This window comes from Cryptotermes secundus, unplaced genomic scaffold (assembly GCF_002891405.2).
Source record: "Cryptotermes secundus unplaced genomic scaffold, Csec_1.0 scaffold597, whole genome shotgun sequence".
Classification (NCBI taxonomy): domain Eukaryota; kingdom Metazoa; phylum Arthropoda; class Insecta; order Blattodea; family Kalotermitidae; genus Cryptotermes; species Cryptotermes secundus.
The window spans coordinates 168,584-190,342 of record NW_019743156.1 but is presented as its reverse complement, the minus strand read 5'-3'; the positions used below and the strand labels follow the sequence as shown (position 1 = coordinate 190,342).

At 40.1% G+C, this 21,759-nt stretch overlaps 2 protein-coding genes across 2 annotated transcripts in view; one reads left to right on the top strand and one right to left on the bottom strand.

Moving 5' to 3' along the window:
* LOC111873906 (neo-calmodulin) overlaps window positions 1–21,759 on the bottom strand; it is a 238,457-nt gene that overhangs the window by 65,773 nt on the left and 150,925 nt on the right. The gene's annotated exons all lie outside the window — the stretch shown is intronic.
* LOC111873907 (troponin C) overlaps window positions 7,731–21,759 on the top strand; it is a 46,579-nt gene continuing 32,550 nt past the window's right edge. Inside the window, exons 1-2 of the mRNA XM_023868985.1 lie at window positions 7,731–7,806; window positions 18,060–18,090. Of these exons, the coding sequence (XP_023724753.1) occupies window positions 7,804–7,806; window positions 18,060–18,090 (34 nt within the window). The 5' untranslated portion in view covers window positions 7,731–7,803. The remainder of the gene's footprint in view (window positions 7,807–18,059; window positions 18,091–21,759) is intronic.

Here is a 21,759-nt window from a genome sequence, read left to right as displayed (position 1 = left end):
AATACAGTATGTAATACAATAGGGACCGTTATAAGGCATAATTTAATGCAACAGGGACCGTTATAAGACAGGATTCAATGCAGCAGGAGATATTGTGATAAGATGGTAATGTAGCAGGGACTGCGAACAGTATAACGTTCTTTCTTTTCCGAATTTATATTCACTTTATTATCAAAAAGGAAATGTGTAGTTGTAGTGCAAGTTAGGGGTTGAGAAGCTGGAGTGAGCGGTAGATGAAGTGCGCTATATACGAATGAATTAAAAGTAGGTGAAACGTTTCAAGCATTAGTAAGAGCATGTATGATGAACTATTAATTATTTGAAGAGGAAACGCAAATTCATAGCCACATAAACTACGCTGTTTGTTGAATTACTTACTTTAAACTGTAAACTAGTCATTGGATGAATTTTAAGTCTGTCCAAGAAAGCTTTGAGACTTACATCGTGATATAAAGATTAATAAATCTACCCATCTGTGAACCTATAAATACAGATGTTTGATTATTGTCGTTATTTACAGTTACAACTCTACACTGAAAGAGCTTATTCCCCTAACATCTTCTTCGCAAGTACACATACGATCACTCACATAAGGCATTCGTGACGTCATTTAAGCAAGCGAAGCGCGGAGCGGTTGTAACGGAACCCGTAAATGGTTATTATAAAAGATTTTATACATAAGTTTTTATATTTTTTAAGTACAGAAAACTGATTTTTTATAGAAATTCGGGTGATATTAAAGCTATCGTTTTCTTAAAAACTTTTAACTTCACAGAGCATAAGAATGACCGTCTTTGTGGTCTAGTGGTCAGAGTTCCTGGCTACAGGTCCAGAGTTCCCGGGTTCGATTCCTGACTCTACCAAATTTTCTGAGAATTAATGGGTCTGGAGCGGGTCCCACTCAGCCTCGTGAGGATAATCGAGGAATTATTTCAAGGAAATAGCGGCTCCGGTCTAGAAAACCGAAACTAACTGCCTTGGGGATTCGTTGCGCTGACCACACGACACCCTCTATCCGCTAAAGTTAGCACTAACTTTGCCGACAAGCGGCGGTCACTCGGTCGGCATAGTTCGCTTGCGGACTAAAACCATGGAGTTTAGTTTTTTTTTTTTAATTTTAGAGCATAAGAATTATTACATGCATTATTAATATGGTATTTATAAAAGCAAAGAAGGAGGGGAAGAAGGAAAGGAGTGAACATGAAAGGGAGAAAAACGGCCATGTTAGCAGTGATAAAGAAAGAAAATAAAACAGCTTTTTATTGCAGCCTTCACTTGTCAGTGATCGTCGCCCTTCAGTTCTTTATTAAGACGCGCATGCGTAAGCAACGAACTTCAGTTCAATAATGACTTCAGTTACTAGGAACGCTGCTACAAAAATCAGAGAGAAAGATAAAATAAAAATATCTGGAAGCAGCAAATAAAGTGTTTTAAAATCGTAGATTTCAGGAGACAGTTGTCTGCGGTTGGTCAAACACAAACTGATATTTACATAAAACTACGGTTTTTTTTTAATGAAATATGGTTTGAGATGAGCGAGAAAACACACATAAATACGACTTATTTTGAAACTGATGTTATGAATAGAATTGGTATTTGAATCGAAGTTCCCTCGCTTACACATTTCTGAGGTATTGCTAGTACGTATAACTGTTTTCAGTGCCAAGCTTGCCCACGCACGAATGTTAAATGCAAACTACTACAAAACCACAGAGAAGTAATCAGACCCTACTGTCTAAGGGGGGATATTCTCCATGAGGAACAGAAAAATAACGGTTCATGATGGACACGGACAATTGTCATGACACAGATATTGCAGCCAAAGACACCATTGTAATCTTAAGGTGAATGTAAATACTTACTTACTTACTTACTAAAGGAGCTGAGCCCTTCTTGAGGAGAAGCCAAATCTTTAGTTACTCAAGAATTTCCCAGCATTTTATGGAACACAAAGATTCATTACCGTGTTCACAAGAGCCTTCCTCTGGTCCCTATCCTGAGCCAGATCAATCCAATCCATACCATGCCATCCTACCTGTCTTAGATTCATTTCAATATTGTCCACCCATCTACACCTTGGTCTTCCCAGTGGTCTCTTTCCTTCTGGCTATCCCACCAATATCCTATATGCATTCCTCTTCTCTACAATTCGTTCTACATTCCTTGCCCACCTCATGCTCCTTGAGTTGATCATTCTAATTATACTTGGAGAAGAGTACAAATTATGAAGCTAATCATTATGCAAAGGTGAATGTATTACATCTGTAAATTTGCATTGCTATATTTCTACCTACGTGCGAAAAGCAATACATAGAGCAGAAGTGGCAAAACGTTTAGCTATCTGGTTTGAAGTATCGAAATTTACTTACTTGTTTGTATTTCTCTGTAATTGTTGTAGTTGTTAATCGTATTTGGTTTGTATTCATTGTGGTAGGGTGTCCTTGTTGTTGTCGTATTTGTTGCAGTTGTTTGTATTTCTCTGTAATTGTTGTAGTTGTTAATCGTATTTGGTTTGTATTCACTGTGGTAGGATGTCGTTATTGTTGTGTTTTGTGTATTGTGTTTTGTTTGAACGTGTTGTCACTTAGTGTAATGTGTGTTACTTATCTGTTGTGTCCTATTGTGTATTACTGCCACCGGGCTAAAACCCAATTGCAGTATAATAATAAATAATATAATATAAAAAAAGAAGTGATGGTCTTAATTAAAGTTGATGTACATTTCTAGACATTTGGTTATTCTTGGGGTGTAACGTGGTTATTTTAAGAATGCCATAAATCATTCATCGTGTTCGTGAAAAGACATATAGTCACACTTTATATGTTCTTCATATGAAAATATTTCGCAATACATGGCCCAGAAAAGAAAACAACATATGTTTTCTTGCAGTTATCTTTCCCTTGCTAACCGCACATTTTGGAATTTGGGATGGAAGCCAAGCCCAAGAGTGAAAATGAACCTTACAAAGAATTGTGGTTACCGAAACTACTGAATTAGCAACCGGTACCTGAAATTAATACAGATATAACTTGTAATGATTGGTGCCTGAGGATCTTCGGTGGGTTCTACACGTGGCAGCGGTGCAAATGCTTGTAATTGCCTGTCTTTTGCTAAATACCTGAATCTATACCATCCCGAGAGCCGGTCGCGGTAGCCGAGTGTTCTAATGCATACGCTGTCTTTGCTCGCTCGGCAGCCGGAGCCGTGGGTTTGAATCCCACTCCGGGCATGGATGTTTGGTTTTTGTGTACAGGTAGAGGCCTTGTTACGAACTGATCACCCGCCCGAGGAGTCATACCGAATACCTAAGATCCAATAAACCGAAGTGAAACGGAGAGTTGCATAGAGGCAGGCCAAGGCCCTAATTGGGGTTGTAGCACCAAAGGATACCATCTCGGTTGTATCGTAAACTTCATAACTTGAATTGTGCTCATGCACATTATCAGACTTTTCATGGTTCCTATTATATTTGGTACAGGTAAGTACGACGTTTCGTGAAGTGGTTATAAGCACACCTTCAAATTACTATGTTACCATTATTCTGGCCGATATTTTTATTGACTTTTATATTTTTCTCCTTTTCTTCCTTAAAACTGTTGGCAATAGAATCGAATTCTGAACCTTGTATGATAGAGTTCTACAGTGTATAAGATTCAGATTTGAATTCCACATAAGTCTCTGCATGGATTAGTAATCTACTCCTTGAAGTAATTACGAAATTCCCCGACTTTTATGGAAAGCTGGAGTTCATTGCAGTGGTTACAAAACCCCACCGCTGGACCCTATCCTGAGCCAGATGAATGCAATCCACAACCGAGCACTCTCTTGCCTTCATATCGATTTTAATATTATGTTCCTATCCATCCTATATCTCCAAATCAATTTCATCTTTTCAGGTTTTCCTTCTAAAATTTATATTAATTCCTATTTTGTTCGTTTCTTGCTGTGTGACTTGACAATGTCATCTTCCTTCATTTGACCAATTTAGGACCATGTCGTGAAGAAACACTTCCTCTGAATATTCCCACCTACATAGCGAAGACAGCGGTTATCATAAATTTGTACACATACAAAGTAATGACCAATCTTTGATCATAATTCCTTTGCAAGTTCTATGCAAACAGGACAAGAGTTTCGAAATAATCTAAGGGGACTAAACTAAGGACACATATGAATATGACAGTACAGACGTGTCTCTACAGCATGAAAAATAATCTAAGCGGGGAAACTTTATTGTAGTGAAAAGTCAGGGTAAATAAAAAGTTGCTTGCTTTCTACAAATCCAAATTGGAACGAGGAGTCCTTGAACTGGATTCCAATAGACGGAAATTCCAGGCAACTGCGCTTCCACTGGTAGGTTATTCTGATGGCCTACGTGTAATCAGATATTCTCCCCTGCCGGATACGGGCCTTAAAAACGTCTCTGAACTCGATAGCACGATAGAGGACGGGTCTGACTCTGTCATCGCTTCACATGCAGGGCGCTGAGGCTGGAAAGAACTAAAAAGAGACGCAGAGCGTTATAGAAACCAGCAGTATCGTAGCTGCAGGATAAGAGAAAACGTCCTGGTGGGGCAAAAGGACCGCCTCCATTCAGAATCAATGAGAGAAGAGCTGTAAGATCTGGTTATATTGGGTGTGAAAAAGCAACACAGCACGCGAGACAAATGTAACCTCTGGTCAAGGATTTGGAATTTTGAATGGCAGCTCAGGAATAACGTTACTTTTTCTTCTAGCTGTTGCTCAAATATTAATGAATCTCGTCTGTTAGCATTTTGGTGGTTACCTGACTATCCTATACACGCTCGTACTTAATAGATCATATTGCTTTCTATATAATAAATAATTAATTACACAGACTTTTATGGGAGTATAATACTAAAGTGGATATTAGACAGTCAGGATGTGAAATTGTGGGCTGGTTAATTGGACAGAACAGAGATCACTAGAGGGATGTTGTGAAAGAACACTAATAAATTTGTGTTCCAGAGTTATAAGCAATAGAAGGAAAATTCCTTGTCAACTTAGCAGCTATCTACGCTTCGAGAAATAACACGTACCACGGGACTTGTTGGTAAATATGCGCACCAATCAGAGAAACCTATTCTAAATCTGTAACTTTCCAATCAATTTTTATTTATGAAAAAATAAAATGCACGACTGTCGTTTCCTCTACCAGAAACCAAAATAATTTTGCCTTCAAATGTTACAAACAAATTATCAAGCTGTGTATGCAACCACGGAGCAGGGAGGTCTGCTAGATAGACCTGTCACCCCTGACTGCAATATAATACGAATTCGGCTAAAGCTCTGGTTTTTTTTCTCTCGTTCTAACTCACACATATGGAAGCAGAGAGCGTCACGATGTGAAAGAGATAAAGAGATTTGTCCTTCTGTTCTACGCGGACGTAACGAAAACTGAGTCCTGCTACCACGGGATAAACATCTTGATCTGTTCCAATCTTGAAGATGATTTCGAGGACGACTCTCGCAAAAGATTGAACTGTATGAGATTTCAAGTACTGGTAAGCCCTCTACAATCTCAGAGCAATATAGGAAATGCAGACAACCTTCCGTGCTGCATGCTGAATTCTAATTCAGCATGCAGCAGCTCACCAACAGGTTAAGGTTCACTGTGCGCTCCTCAAAATGAGCAGCCATCTTGATTGGCCATAGGCCTATCTTTAGCTTGTGCTAGAATTGTTTCGGCCATCCTCACATCAGAAATGTGGGACATGAAAACCTAAAATCCCCATTATATAATTAAGTTTGCGTTTGTCACTCTATTGACTATGAATAATGTCATTTTCTATGATGTCCTTGTTTGTTGCTTGCACGAATTACACTTCGAACCTGAAAATGGAGATAGTATGTTCCTCTCAAACATTGATAATTCCAACCAGGCTACACGAAGTCACATCCTAATATACTGACGAGCACTCTGACCAATCACCCAAACCAATCGAGTCTTCATGATCAAGCGAACAAGAAGAGTTACGCTTTCTGTTCTTGGTTCCTTCTTTGCTTAAGGTAATATTACAGTTCACTTTATATTTTCATGCTTAAAAATAGTGGAACCAAGTAATAAAACGTACAGTTTTCCTTTGCTTAAGTAATTAAGCACTACGCCACGAAGGCGTACGGATGAGTGGATGTATAGATCCACATTTTCTTGACCTCGGGACTAGTTGAAGGTGAGTGGTCAGCTTCATGTCCCTGCGGTTTTACCCCGGGGAAAGAGAACCCAGTGTCCATTGACTAAGAGGTTGGGTTGAGCCCAGAGTCAGTCTGGACGCTGCGGAGAAAATTCTTGACCCCACCGGGACTTGAACTACAAACTCTCGGTTGTCGAGCCCGTAGCCAGTCATTATACCGATTACGCTATTCCGGCTCGAAGGACTCAGGTAATATAGGAACTAGAATAAGAATAAGAACAAGCTCTGGCAAGAACTTAGAACTCTCGCACACAAACAGAACTTCATACAACATTCTTATCTTACCTGAAAGTTATGGAAAGCAGGCTAAAATTATAATGCGCAACTGAGCTCCGATAGTACGAGATGCATGCATTTTCCCGTAATGCACTTAGTTCAGAAGTGGGACAAGAAGTACACACAGGCACAGAAACGGTTTTCTTACCTACTGGGAGTGCTTTTATTGCGGAGAAATTCCGGAAGATGTTTGCTGAAGTCGAAAAGCTGAATCCAGTTTTGTGTTTGCAGTATTACAACTGGGCGGGCAGCGCAATAGCTCAAGCGGTTAGTCACTGGCTTCCCACCGCGGCAGCCCGGGTTCGATCCCGGGTCTGATCAAGTGGGATTTGTGGTGGACAAAGTGGCGCTGGGGCAGGTTTTCTCCGAGTACTTCGGTTTTCCCTGCCAATCTTCATTCCACCAATTGCTCCACAATCACCCTCACCTATCATCTGGGGCTGGTACAATAGGCCAGAAGTGGCCGCAGTGCAAGGGACTTAGTCCCACCCCACTGGCAATAAAAAATTACAACTGAGCAGAGGAGACAATACCAGTTTCTGAATTAGAAGGCTGTACATAGGCAGTATTTAGTTAGGAAGATCTTCATAAATCTAGCAACAATAAGGGGGTATTAACAGACGAAGCAAAGGATTAAAACCTAGGCATTGCTTCATATTTATCTCTTGTTACATCCGACTAGCAACAAAAGCATTGGATGAAATTATACCAAATGAATTACTGTAATTTCAAGCTTTTTCGTACTTAAGATATTGAAAAATATTCAGTGCACTAAGCACCTACGCGGCATGCACTGTGTTCGCTCGCTCGGAAGCCGAGATCGTGGGTTCGAATCCCACTCAGGGCATGGATGTTTGTGTGCGTTTTTCTGTATTTGTGTATAGGTAGAGGCCTTGCGACGAGCTGATCACCCGCCCAAGGAGTCCTACCGAATGTGTAGGATCCAGAAAAACCGAAGTGAACGGAGAAAGTTCATGGAGGTAGGCCTAGGCCCACCGGGGCTGTAGTGCCATGGAAAAAAAAGTACCTACGCACATTACATTAAAGATTCCACGAGCTCTTTCCACGCTCGATTCTGCTTCACGATGGATGCGTTCCTAAGAATAACGAAACAGAAAACAACTGTAAGGAGAAATGAAAGCATTGTATATTGATGAAACACAGGCATATAGCTACAAGACAAGAGGCGTGGTTCAGTGGGTGGGTGGAGGAGTGTATATAAGATAGACATGGAGGTATTTTTGGTGTACAGTAGCGTAAAGTTGTGTCTAGTGTAGGTTGAGGGAGCTTGTTCCTCCAGCGGACCTTCAGCATGGTACGTAGCAGCAATGTGCTCCCAGCATTGACATTGTTCCGCGTTTTGGTGTGATTTTTGGTTCTGAAGTGTGTCATGTAGTGACCCTCTGAGATCACAGGTTATGTTAAAAGGTATATTGTAGGTGGAAAAATGCAGTTTATTGTGGGAGAGAAGACGGGAAGATAAAACAGATTAATACATTGATACACTTCTGGATTAATGTACTTCATTTCTAAGTAGAATACGGAAAATGTGATAGTTGCTGAATTTATCAAGAAATTCCAGACTTTTTAAGGAATACGAATGTTCATATCTGTGTTCATAAGCGTCCTCCATCGGTTCCTGATCTGTGCCAGATGAATGTACTCCACAAAACAATAACCTGCCTTACCTCAGAGCCATTCTACTATTACCTTTTCCATCTATTACTAAGTCTTCCAAGTGGTCTGTTTCTTTCAGCTTTCAAAACAAAAATGTTTGTAGGATCTGAGGGTCTTATAGCGGTAGTTATGATGAGTTATATCTTTTGTAATATAACTCCCTGTAGTCCGTGGATGGTCCACCGAGATTTCGCAGAAAAACTTTACCTCCACCTTCAGGCTTGAATAATCTTTGTTTGGTATGTGCTTCATGCTTGTTTCTTTTTTCGATTATTATTTGACGGTCAAGACGGTGGAGACATATTCTTCCCAAACTCTGGTTGACTTTCAACGGACTATACGGCGTTTTGTTCCAAGAAACAGAACTCAACAAAATTTTTTGTGTGCATATCATTATGTATTTAACCATGTAACTTATTAGTACTGAAAGGCAGAAAGACTATAAACTATAAATCTGAAAGACTGTAGAAGAAAGATATTGGGCATATATTAATGTAGGTCTAACATCCGAGAGCTTTTCTGGAGGGTCTGAGGAAAACTACAAATAGCGTCACCCAAGTCATCCGGCTTGCGAAATAAGAAACGATGCCCTGCTTTTCCGAACATTAATGACAAGTAATATCAGTTTAATTCCTTACAGCACATTGGTAGATATATCCGTATATACCACCATATGACTCTAAAATACTCTAAATTATGATATAAAATGTTATTAATGTGTTGTCAAATAAACAGCGTAAACAGCTTCAACAGAGGTGTCTTTGTAACGAGACATACTATAGTCTGTCAAGTGGGAATCGAGTCTTTAAATATTACTTACATGAAAGTAAAGCTATCCCCATGACGGGCCGTGGAGGTCCATAGATTTGTGAGACGTCGAGGCTCCCACATTTTTTAGTCAGTCGGTTCATAGATGGCGGTGAGGTTGTCAGCCTTACACGCCGGCCGCCCCTTACCCCCGAAAATATTCCTGGTACTCATTTCAGTTAGAGGCTGAGTCGACCTCAGTGTCATAATGCTACTGGAAGGATGAGATCAATTGAAAAATCCAATGATCTCATTGGGAAGCGAGCCCGCGACTTTCCGTTTTGTAGTATAGTGCCTCAGCCAACTACGCTATTGCGTGCTATGAATATTATTTACATTATCTTCATATTTCAAAGTATTGAATAGAACGCTTAATCATATTCATGATTAAGAGTAAACCAGAAAAATATTTACCAGAATACATCCAATAAGAAGGTAAACTTCATGATTACTTCGATGAGGACCTCAGATNCGGGCCGTGGAGGTCCATAGATTTGTGAGACGTCAAGGCTCCCACATTTTTTAGTCAGTCAGCTCAAAGATGGCGGTGACGTTGTCAGCCTTACACGCCGGCCGCCCTTTACCCCCGAAAATATTCCTGGTACTCATTTCAGTTAGAGGCTGAGTCGACCCCAGGGTCATAATGCTACTGGAAGGATGAGATCAATTAAAAAATCCAACTATATCATTGGGGAACGAGCCCGAGACTTTCCGGTTTGTAGTATAGTGCCTCAGACAACTACGCTATATTTACATTATCTTCATATTGCAAAGTATTGAATAGAACGATTAATCATATTTATGATCAAGAGTAAACCAGAAAGAGATTTACCAGAATACATCCAATAAGAAGGTAAACTTCATGACTACTTCGATGAAGACCTCAGATATCACGAGTTTCCTGGTTGCTGTGTAAAGTAACTCGTGACTTTCAGTACAATTGTTAACGCTTCACTCCAGTACAGAGTCATATCAACCGCATATCTCACCGTCTCAGCAAATCCGAAGAATGCATATCTAGAACTTCAGATGTCTGGGGCGCTGTCTGTGCAGGAAGAGAAAAGACGATTGTAAAATAAAAGAAGGTCAAAGTTTAAATATTTGGAAACAACAGTAACAAATGAAATTAAATTCACGAGGAAATTGCTGTCATTCTCGTCTGGTGTCTAAAAACAAAAAATAAAATATATAAGACAATAATTCTGCCTGTCGTTTTGTATGGATGTGAAATTTGGCCTCTGTCATTAAGCGGAGGAGTTATTTTGGAACAGGATACTTATGAGAATACATGGACTGAAGAAGGATAAAACAACAGGAAGTTGGAGAAAGCTGCACTGTAAAGAGTGTCATAAATTACGCTAGTCGCCATATATAATTAGAATGATCATGCCAGGGAGAATTAGGTTAGCATAGAATTCCTATAGGATATCAGAGGGAAAGCCAGAAGAAAAGAGACCACTAGGAAGACTTAGACGTGTATGTGAGGATAATATTAAAATGGATCTTAGTCATATACGTATGTTGTGGTTATGGAATGGAATCGTCTGGGGCAGAAGAGAGGCCAATAGCGAGCTCTTGTGAACACGGTAATGAACCTTCGGTTCCCCTGAAGTATTACAAAAATTTTGAGTAGCTGAGCGACTTAGAGGTTCTCAAGTAGGACTCGGCTCTATGGAGATAGTTAAGAGGGCAGTTCTCAAGATTGCTGATTCCTTTCAGCACAAATATTCTTTTCTAATTATAATTAAATGAGCATAAGGGCTAGCTTATACGTCTCACTTTAGGGCGTCTACACGTATGTCCTGAAGGCCGGTCAAGGTAGCCGAGCGGTCTAAGACATGAACTGTCTTCGCTCGCTGGAAGCACAGATCGTGCGTTCGAACCCCACACAAGGTACGGATGTTTGGTATGTGTATGTGTTTATTCTGTGTTTGTGTTGCCTGTGTTTATGTAGAGGCCAGGCGACTAGCTCATCACTCGTCCAAGGAGTCCTGCTGTCTGTAAATTGATCATGAAACCGAAAATCAGAGGCCAGGGCCCAAGGGGGCTGTAGAGCCAGTGGGGGAAAAAATGTGTTGCTGAAGAATGAACTACATTTTCTTGTGCGAAGGATAGGAAATCCTCTCCGTCGTGGCAACTGCAGAGTCCTTTGTCTCGTCCCCCCCAAACTAGCATGCCTATTTCTATACTTAACTACACAGAATCCTCCCAACAAGAAGACAAAAATTCTCATCAACTTCTCAATGCACCATATACCGTCTGCTACACTGCTTCGTACAGATCCGTGTGAAAATCGTGAAACTGTCAGCTCCTTCCTTCTTGTCCCATTGTTCCAAGAGAGTGAAACACATAGCTTTCACAAATACATAAGCAGCATAATCTAATTTTAAACACTGATAGTCCTTTACAGAAAATTATTGTTTTCTTAACTAATACGTCCAGTCTATAATTATGTAGTATTACTATGGGTTTTCCGAAAGCTATGCAAAGTGAAATCATATAGAGAGGGTTGTTTCAGTCTATCTTACTTTTGAAAAATCCTGAAAATAATTTTATTAAGTGAGGTAGACCTAATTGTAGGTTTCCATTAAAATGTTTGGACTTTATCTAAGTCTGTGTGGTCCATTTAAACTTCTACTTTATATAAACGTGCTGAGAGTTGATCGATAAATTCACTGATTATCTCGCAAGCGCTACAATTGCACTGTCAATTTATTGGAGATTAAATGATAGGTACAGACAGCCACTGTGGAGCAGATATCGGCCAAATGGGATTAAGGCTTAATTGGAAATCGAATCTATGTTGTGTCATGTTGCAAATGTCTGTAATAGCAGCGTTTCATATAACTACTATCTGTAAGATTTGAGGCTTTCACGGCGGTGACTATGAAGAAAGCAGTCTTCTGGGATTTGGCACCGTGTATCTGTGGTGTTAACCGACGTTTCGGAGGAACGTATCGCCCCCATCTTCAGGGTAGAAGAAAAAGTATAAGAAATCTGCAAGCGACAACACCGTGAACCGTTTCTCACGGTGTTGTCGCTTGCAGATTTCTTATACTTTTTCTTCTACCCTGAAGATGGGGGCGATACGTTCCTCCGAAACGTCGGTTAACACCACATATACACGGTGCCAAATCCCAGAAGACTGCTTTCTTCATAACTATTATCTGTTCTGTACAGAGCGAAATGAATGTCATTCCGAAATGAGAAAGTCTATATATTTTATTTTTGATAAATATTTTAAAATAAAATATACGAGCTTAAAGATAAAATCGTCCCTGTGTTTAATTAATTAGACACGTCATGAAGACCTATGGAAAGTAGAGGGATAACCCCACAGTCGGTCTAGAGGCTTCTCAGAAGAGACAAATTTCTAGCCCTTGTCAGGAATCGAACCTCAACCATTCTGTCTGTAGCCCATCGCTATACGGACTGGGCAATCTCGGCTCACGACATACTGATTTCAGAGTTCTATTTCATCACGGTAAACAATTTACTTAATCCGTTCCTCTTATACCTTTACGATGTCAATTTTTTTTTTCATTTTGATTATTTTAGAGTCGGTAGAACTCCCTGTACGAGTGATCAGCTCGTCGCAAGACCGCTACCTAAACACAGGAGAACACAAACACAGAATAAGCACATACACATACCAAACATACATGTCTTGTGTTGGATTCGAACCCACGATCCCGGCTTCCGGGCGAGCGAAGTCAGTGCATGTCTTAGACATGGACGAACTTACTAGATACAAACACGAAAAGACGTGTTTAGGTGTTTGGTACTCGTCATCTGGACATACTCGCACTTACGATTTAACAAGAAGGTTTCATATAGCATTCTTCTGAGGGCAAAGAAACGATATAAAGTTTACACTTTTTTACCTGTTATTTTACTGCTGTTTTTGCATTCCAAAATTTTGAATAAATTATCTAATGTCAGAGATGTCCTACTTTCTTTTTACTGTTTTATAATTCCTCCCGGTCTAGAAAACCAAAGTTAACGGCCGTGGGGATCCGTTGCGCTGACCACGCGACACCCTCTATCCGCTAAAGTTGGTACTAACTTCACCGACAAGCGGCGGTCACTTGGTCGGTATAGTTCGCTTGTGAACTGAAACCACGGAGTTCTTTTTTTGTTTTTTGTTTGTATAATTCCTCTGTAACTTGTCGTGTTATGATCATAGTCCTCAGCTATGTTCATAGACCTTGAGAGAAAGAGCAGAGGAAGAGAAATACGGAGCATGTAGCATGCATGGGGAGATGAGAGGTGTGTACAAAGCCCTAAATTGTTTCTTTTTAAGGTAAGAGATCATTTGGGAGATACAGGCGTAGATGTACGGTAAATAAGATTGTTAGGGTTATAGTCCACCTTTTCGGAAAGGACTCCTCCGTATGGAGTTAGTTGGTATGTTAGGTCCTTTGCGACTGATCCTTCTTCCAGTTCCACTTCAGTTTGAATTCTATGCACTCTAGCTCTGATAGTCTAGAATTATCAGGTTTACAGTTACATACATTCTATCGTATTATAAGATTAATATCTAACTCTTCATTACATTTATGTTCGTAATTATTGCTGCTGACATGTTTTCTCTTTCCACCACTCCGCTATTTATCCCTTCCTCCCTCCAACCCTCTAAAAAGAAGAGCAGTAATGTAGCTTATGGCATTTGTTTTCACTTTCAATTTTGTTTCATTTTTGGGCAGGTAGTTTTCTTTTTGAAAAGAAGTAAATTTAATTTATGAAGCTAATTTTGTGTCTACTCCACTCGCAGCATTATATAACTAAGTAAAAGTTGCCATTGGTCTTTCTGAAACATGTAACCGTGGATTTCGTTCTATTAGTTTTAAAATTAATTTATCATATTCTCTTCCAGAGTATCCTTACCCTGCATTCGGTTATATTCTGCAGATTATCGTTTCAGCACGTAATCTAAAGGAGTCGTAAAGCATAAAGTTTTGGATTTCAAAACGACGTTTCATTTCAGAGAAGCACAGCGTCTCACGAGAGAAATATAATATGCTTATTATCTTCTTGTGGGCACGTGCTAGCGTAGTTGGTTGAGCCACTATGCTACAAGCTGGAAGGTGGTGGGATCGAATCCCGATGAGGTGGATTTTTTCAATTTACCTAATCCTTCCAGCTGCACTATGGCCCTGGAGTCGACTCAGCGTCTAACACAAATGAGTACCAGGAATATTCCTGGGGGTAAAGGGCGGACGGTGCGTAAGGCTGACAACATTACCGCCATATATGAGCCAACTGTCTAGAAAATGTGGGAACCTCAACTTCTCACAACCCTAAGGGCCTCCACAGCCTGTTACAGGGATACCGTTACTATTTTACTATCTTCTTGTACGCGGCTTAAATCATAATGAGGAGCTCCATAACTTGTACTCTTCTCCAAGTATAATTAGAATGATCAAGTCAAGAGGAATGAGGTGGGCAGGGCATATAGCACGAATGGGTAGGACCAGGAATGAGTATAGGATATTGGTTGGAAAGCCAGAAGGAGAGAGACCATTGGGAAGACCAAGGCGTAGGTGGGTGGACAATATTAAAATGGATCTTAGAGAGATGGGATGGGATGGAATGAATTGATCTGTCTCAGGACAGGGACCGGTGGAGGGCTCTTGTGAACACGGTAATGAACCTTCGGGTTCCATAAAGTGCTGGGAAATTCTTGAGTAGTTGCAGAATTAGCGGCTTTTCAAGAAGGGATCAGCTCCATGCGTGAGTGAGTGAGTGGCCTGCCTTAAATNGTTATGTATTGGGGTGAATCAACAGTGTAAAGTACCAGCCAAGAAATCTGCGTGTAATATTATACTATTGGGCTGATATAGCACTAACCCTCTGGACTTGTATTTTAAGTGCTTGGGTTAGATCTACATTGGGTTTAGTGGCTATCCTAAATGAGGTACTTGTTGGTTTTACTCAGATTCTCCAGACAAATTCTGGGTTTAGTAGCTCAATCAAATCACGACGGCATCCTTCCATATCCCTTCTAATTCATAATTCATCAGTCAACTTGCAATTCCATGCTATATACTCTATATATTGATATGGATGTAAAATAAACGACAAAAAGGACTCTACTGCCGACTCATATCGGAATATACCAACTGTCGGACTGTAATATTTGCTGAAACTTTCTACGAAACCAAAAATTCGATTTTAAATAAAAAATTAATTGAAAGTTCGGAAGTTATAGAGTCTATACAATTTTTATCATTTCACAAATGTCCTTAAAATTACATAAGTACGCAGAAGAACATGTTCCCCATCACAATTTGATGTGGATAGTTTCGATTACTACGCTGGGCCGCTGTCGAGAATCGGCCATGTTTTTAATTTTGACAAGAGATACAACGAATTTGCCCAACAGGCGCAAAAGATTCACCAATGACGTCATATATGTACAGATATGTAGAGTCAGTGACCTTAAGTACGAATTTACTTGTCCATTAACACCCTGAAACTCTAATGATCTTCAAGGAATAACAAAAGCCACCTTTGTTCAGAACCTGAACAATTAAACTACATCACTGAAATATATTTTGATATAACTATTCCATCTGTCATTTGGTACTGTAGTTGAGCAGTTTACATGATTACAACTCTTATTTTATAATATCTGAAATTTCAAGGTTCTTGTTTTTCTGACACATAGTGTAGAGTTACTAAGAATCTGTGATTGAACTGCCACCATCAGCGTGCATTCTCCTTTTCAGAAGTCTCAGTAATGGCAGTTTATTGAGAAGCTATTTCCTCTTCTTCAGCAGAACTGTTTTCGTCTTCCCCACTACTTACTCTCTTCTTTATTTATACATAACTCAATTTACCTGTGTCCTCGTCTCTTACCCACCCACCCCCACTCGAAATCCAATTAAGTTCCTTCAAAAGCAAATGCAAAGGGATGAAATAGACTGTAGACCTTCAATTATGGCGTGCAATTTGTGCACGAGATTTTTGGCTACAGAGTTCTTCCATCGGACTGAAAAGTGGTTGGAAGTTTATCCTGCCAAGAGAATATTGTAAATGACACTTCAGTTAGTGAAAATGTCTCTTCGTGTGAAGCTAATAAATTTGAAAATTCAAACACTAGAGATGTAAAATATAATTCACAATATACATGCTTCCAGGAGGAAGAGTGCTTTGTATGTTACGTCACTTAATAATATTTAAAGGGGCACTTTAGAGTCAGTTACTTCAAATGACACCCCTCCTTCCCAGAAGCTGTTACTGCAAGTGACGTGTTATAAAATGTAAAATGTTCGAGCCCTAAGAATTGAAACAGGGGACATATTCGTTGCTTCTGTTGGCAAGAATGTGCTGGTTGGTTCGATGTTTAGAGATCGGGAAGGAGTTCTTCTACTCTACCAGCCAGGGTATGTCAAACTTTATGCAAGAAATTGTATGGAAGAAACATCATTTCCCAGCGACAAACAAATGCTGACATTTGTAATGGGTTTATAATGTTGAAGGAATAGTCTACATCATTAACTGGCCGATGATGCGGCCTCGATCCTATAGTGGATGAAGCATACTTATGAATAATTACCTCTGCGGCTGGCAGACAATCTTTACCGTCGCTCTTACGAAATTTCCCTTCTTTTATGGAATCTTAAAGTTTCTTTTGGCTGGTCACGGTAGCCGAGCGGTCTAAGGCATGTACTTTCTTCGCTCGCTTGGAAACCGGGATCGCGGGTTCGAATCCCCCTCAGGGCATGGATGTTTAGTTTGTGTGTGTGCGTTTTTCTGTGTCTGTGTACAGGTAGAGGCCTTGCGACGAGCTGATCACCCGCCCAAGGAGTCCTACCGAATGTGTAAGATCTAGAAAAACTGAAGTGAACGGAGAAGTTCATGGAGGTAGGCCTAGGCCCACTGGGGCTGTAGTGCCAAGGAAAAATAAGTTTATTTTAACAAGTTCGGCCTACGCCTTGTGAGTTCCGTTCACATCTTAAAAAATTGCATTTTTCTTCTACTTACACCTAGATTTCCCAAGTGGTTTATCCCTTTCAGGTTTTCGGATTACCCATAAAATTCTATGATTACTTACATAATCCATTCCTCTTATATCTTATGGTGTCGAGGTTGTCTCCCATTTGATCATTTTATAGGCGGTAAAATTACTTGGACGAGTGATAAGCCCGTCTAAAGGTCTCTACCTAAACATAGGACAACACAAACACAGAACAGACTCATACACACACCAAACATTCATGCCTTGTGTGAAGATACAGCTAATTACGTGTTTTCGCACTACAAATTTGACGTCATTCCTGCATGTTTAAATAGTTCATATATTATTTTTGGTGAACTGATATAAATAATTTAACACAGCGCTTTATTTTAAAATGCACCAAAGTACTTCTCTGAACATGACTGTACGAAAAGACGAAACACATAAGGGAAAGTTTAGATTTATATAAAAATATATTAATCGAATTTTGTGGGTAATAAAGTGCATTATTTCGGGTCACGGTAGCCGAGCGGTCTAAGGCATGTACTGTCTTCGCTCGCTTGGAAACCGGGATCGTGGGTTCGAATCCCACTCAGGGCATGGATGTTTAGTTTGTGTGTGTGCGTTTTTCTGTGTTTGTGTACAGGTAGAGGCCTTGCGACGAGCTGATCACCCGCCCAAGGAGTCCTACCGAATGTGTAAGATCTAGAGAAACCGAAGTGAACGGAGAAGTTCATGGAGGTAGGCCTAGGCCCACTGGGGCTGCAGTGCCAAGGGAAAAAAGAGCGTTATTTTCTTTCCTAAAGTACTAATACTTCACACTTATCACTTGCTCCTGTCCTAAAACAGGAATAATATTCTCAGCATGAAATTTTTGTATAATTGCGTAATTGAGTTATTATGCTAGAGGTGTTTGCCTGGAGGAAGTGAGGAAAACTGCGTAAATCTCAGCCATGACAGCTGTTGTCGCGGCCGAAATTCTGACCAAGCACTTACCGAGTACGATTCAAGACCATCACCGCTGTGTCAGCCTGCTAGGACAGGCCGTCTCCAGGCTTCACGTAATAAACGTAATGCAAAGTCATAAGACCAGAAATAATTCTTGTCTTATTTCTTTACAGACAGAATCCTTGGATGAAGAACAGGTTACAAGTGAGTAATCCATGAATTTTATATTCTGAAACTTATTGTGTTTAGTAATTATAAATTTATTTTAATAATTATCGACACAACTACAACGAAAACTGTTGTTATTGGAACCTCTGTATGTTACAACCTCAAACCCATCATCGTTTGGTGCACTAACCGCAGGTTTGTTACTGAATTGTTACATTATTTTTCCCAACTACCTAATTAAAATATTTATACAGATTGAAATAGGTTTATAGGTATATTGTGCCGCTAACAGTGGCCACGCTGTCTAAGGCGCCAGCTTACCCGCTAGAATACCGAAACATGTGTTCGAATCCTACTCAAGGCATGGATGTCACACACGCTCGACAGTCTCGGCCGATCTGTTCGTTTCACAGCGTAGGCAGCTGGAATTTCTTGTACCACTCACGAATTGTTTCGTCCGTAGGTGGTTCTGTGTGGTATTTGGTCCGAAACCTCCGTTGCGCCGTCACAATTGACTCAGTTTCAGGAAATTGGAAGACAGAACGCCTTCTTATCCCCTGTCCTCGGCACGTTTCGTCACGAATACCCCGAAGCTGTGAAACCTGTAATTACGTCATGGTGTCTATTACCCAAACAAACTCGGATATATTCTCTACCTACTGGTATGCCCCTTTCTGCTGTCTGTCTTGGATATTACGCTGCCGAGTTCAGAATTTCCGGAGGCATTTATGAATTACATTGTGCTTTCAGATTATTCGGTACCAAATCTTAGAATCTGTCCCTTCTTAAAATATAAGACACAGTGTAAAATACACAAAGCACCGCTAAATGCAGAAACTCGGAATTCGAGTCCTCTCGAGTTATATTCTCGGTATTTTATTAATAGAATATTTCACTGAGTTTCCTCATTATGAACCGGGTTCTCAGCGAGAAATTTACATTAAAAAATTACATCATAAAAAGTAATATTGTTCTTGTGCATAATTAAGCACCACGCCACGAAGACATATGGGGGGAATAGATTACAGCCTTTTACATTAATTTTGGTACAGCATGCATGTGGTTAGATTCACATTCCAGCCAATTTACCTCTGGAGAGAAATCCGCCGTGTCTATTGAACAAAAGGTGAAGCACATCCAAGAGCTAACAGTGGCGAATTGCGAACAGAGAAATTCCGGCTCCTGAAGGGAATCGAAACCCAGCATTCCAGCCCATGACTTCTTATTAAGCATAAGTAGTATGTGTCACATTTATAAGCTTAGGAAGTGTTTCAATAGGCTGCGCCATAGCTCAAGCGGTTAGTCGCTGGCTTCCCACCGTGGCGGCCCGGGTTCGATCACGGGTCTGGTCAAGTGGGATTTGTGGTTGACAGAGTGGCGCTGAGGCGGGTTTTATCCGAGTACTTCAGTTTCCACTACCAATTTTCATTCCACCAAATTCTCCATCATCATAATCACCCGGGGCAGGTACAATAGGCCAATCAGTGGCCGTCGTGCCTAGTGGACCCAGTTGGACTCCACCCCCCACTAAGCGAATTAACTGGCCATGAAATCCAGTGTCCCACAACGAGCGGTTGCTTATTCCAACCCTCTTATATTACGTATATATATGTTTATCAATTCTATTTCTGTCTATAATTGCTTGTACTCAGCAATAGGAGTCAAGCCATGAGCTTGTATTCCGTAGAAGTAAAATATTTTACAGGGTATAAAACTCGGGTAAGATTGTATACTAAGACATGACGCCCGAAACCTGGAAACACGCCTTCTCAACAATAGTGAGGCTGTGTTTTCTGCTTTGACCGTGCAAAATAATTATAAAAGAAGAGTTCAGTTGAGAAGGGTTAGTTGAGTTTCGAGACAGCAGCCTGCCGGGAGCAGAGGAATTGAACAGAGTCGAGTCTCCGGAATTGGCAGTTGCAGAATAACGGCAAGAAAGGAGTTAGGCTGTGAAAAGAAGACTTAATATGTGATTTGAATTTAACAGTGACATTGTTAAAAATCCGTTGCCAGGATACGGCTAGTGAAGACTGAGAACCTTAGTGAGTGTGTAACGGTGAACTCTAAAGTGTGCAGATCAGCGATAGCTCTGTAATTACCTGTAGTTTCCAGTGGAGTGTTTAACGTGTCAGTAAATCCAATCATCCCATTAAAAACTCGTCTATAATTCACGTACACCCCCTACACATGACAATATATTTGTAAAAGGATTCCAAATGTAACCAGTGAAATACAAATCATTTTATTCTAGAAAATACTTAAAAGACATGTAATTATCTTTAAAGATTCAGTAATGGACACCAATTAAGTTAACCATGCACATCATTTCTTCGTAGATATAACAAACGACCAGTAATATTGTGTGAAATGACAGCGTTTATTTCCGTTAAGTTAATCTAATCTAGTGATCTGATTCGCCATCTCTGTACAGACATGAAAAATAATACAAGAACAAATTATTTTCTAATTTTATACCACTCGGTGTGTTTTAGCCAACAGTAAATTTATGTGAAATAGACACTATGTTACAAATCAGTGCCTATCGCTTATTTCCATTTCCATATATTGCAACTTAACCTTAAAGTAACAAGTTATATATTTTTTTCCTTGGCACTACAGCCCCAGTGGGCCTAGGCCTACCTCCATGAACTTCTCCGTTCATTTCGGTTTTTCTAGATATTACACATTCGGTAGGACCCCTTGGGCGGGTGATCAGCTCGTCGCAAGGCCTCTACCTGTACACAAACATAGAAAAACGCACACACACACAAACTAAACATCCATGCCTTGAGTGGGATTCGAACCCACGATCCCGGTTTCCAAGCGAGCGAAGACAGTACATGCCTTAGCACGCTCGGCTACCGTGCCCGGCAACAAGTTATATTACTTTAACGAAAATTATATAGACACTAGAAAAGAGGTACTGTTAACGTGCATTTTATTAACTGTACCAAATACTCAGTGCATTGTTCTTATTATTATTTCCTATCCTCCTATTTTGCATAAAGTTAAAGTAAACTTGTTACTATTTGTGGATGATTTACTTACAGTATTTTAGTTTAATGTATGGGAGCAGGAGCGCAAGAAAATTATCTCGAACTATCTCAGATTCCCGAGTTTCAATAAGAAGTCTACCCTATACCGCGGGACGCCAACGCAACTTGTTCCAACAAAAACACACTGCACTGTTCAAACGCAAACAGAGACAGCGTGCTTGCATCTCCTGTGTTATTCCTGACACATTCTTCAGATCAAAATAGCTGCACAAAATTGAGAACAATTTCCATGCTAACCTCACACTCAGACATGTGTTTGTGGGCAAATCGCCTGACAGAACGCGGTTATCGGGGTTTCGTCAGAGAGGCTTTGTGTTAACATTGTCGCGAGACTAGAAAAGTAAAGAGAAAGTGGGAGGGATTTTCGAAGTTTCGAGCGAGGGACAGAGTTGTGCGCTGTGCGCAATACTTTGTAACCCATTGGAACAATTTACGAATGTACAATAATAATAATAATAATAATAATAATAATAATAAATTAAATTCTTATTTATTTGTGCCCCAAATCAACAGCTCAAGGGCCAGTTACAAATTGAGAAGAAATGGAAGAAAGAAACAGACACACAAATTACAAAACAAGACAACTTATAATATCTGACTAATGATGATGATAATAAAATAATGATGGCATAGAGTTATAATTTATGAG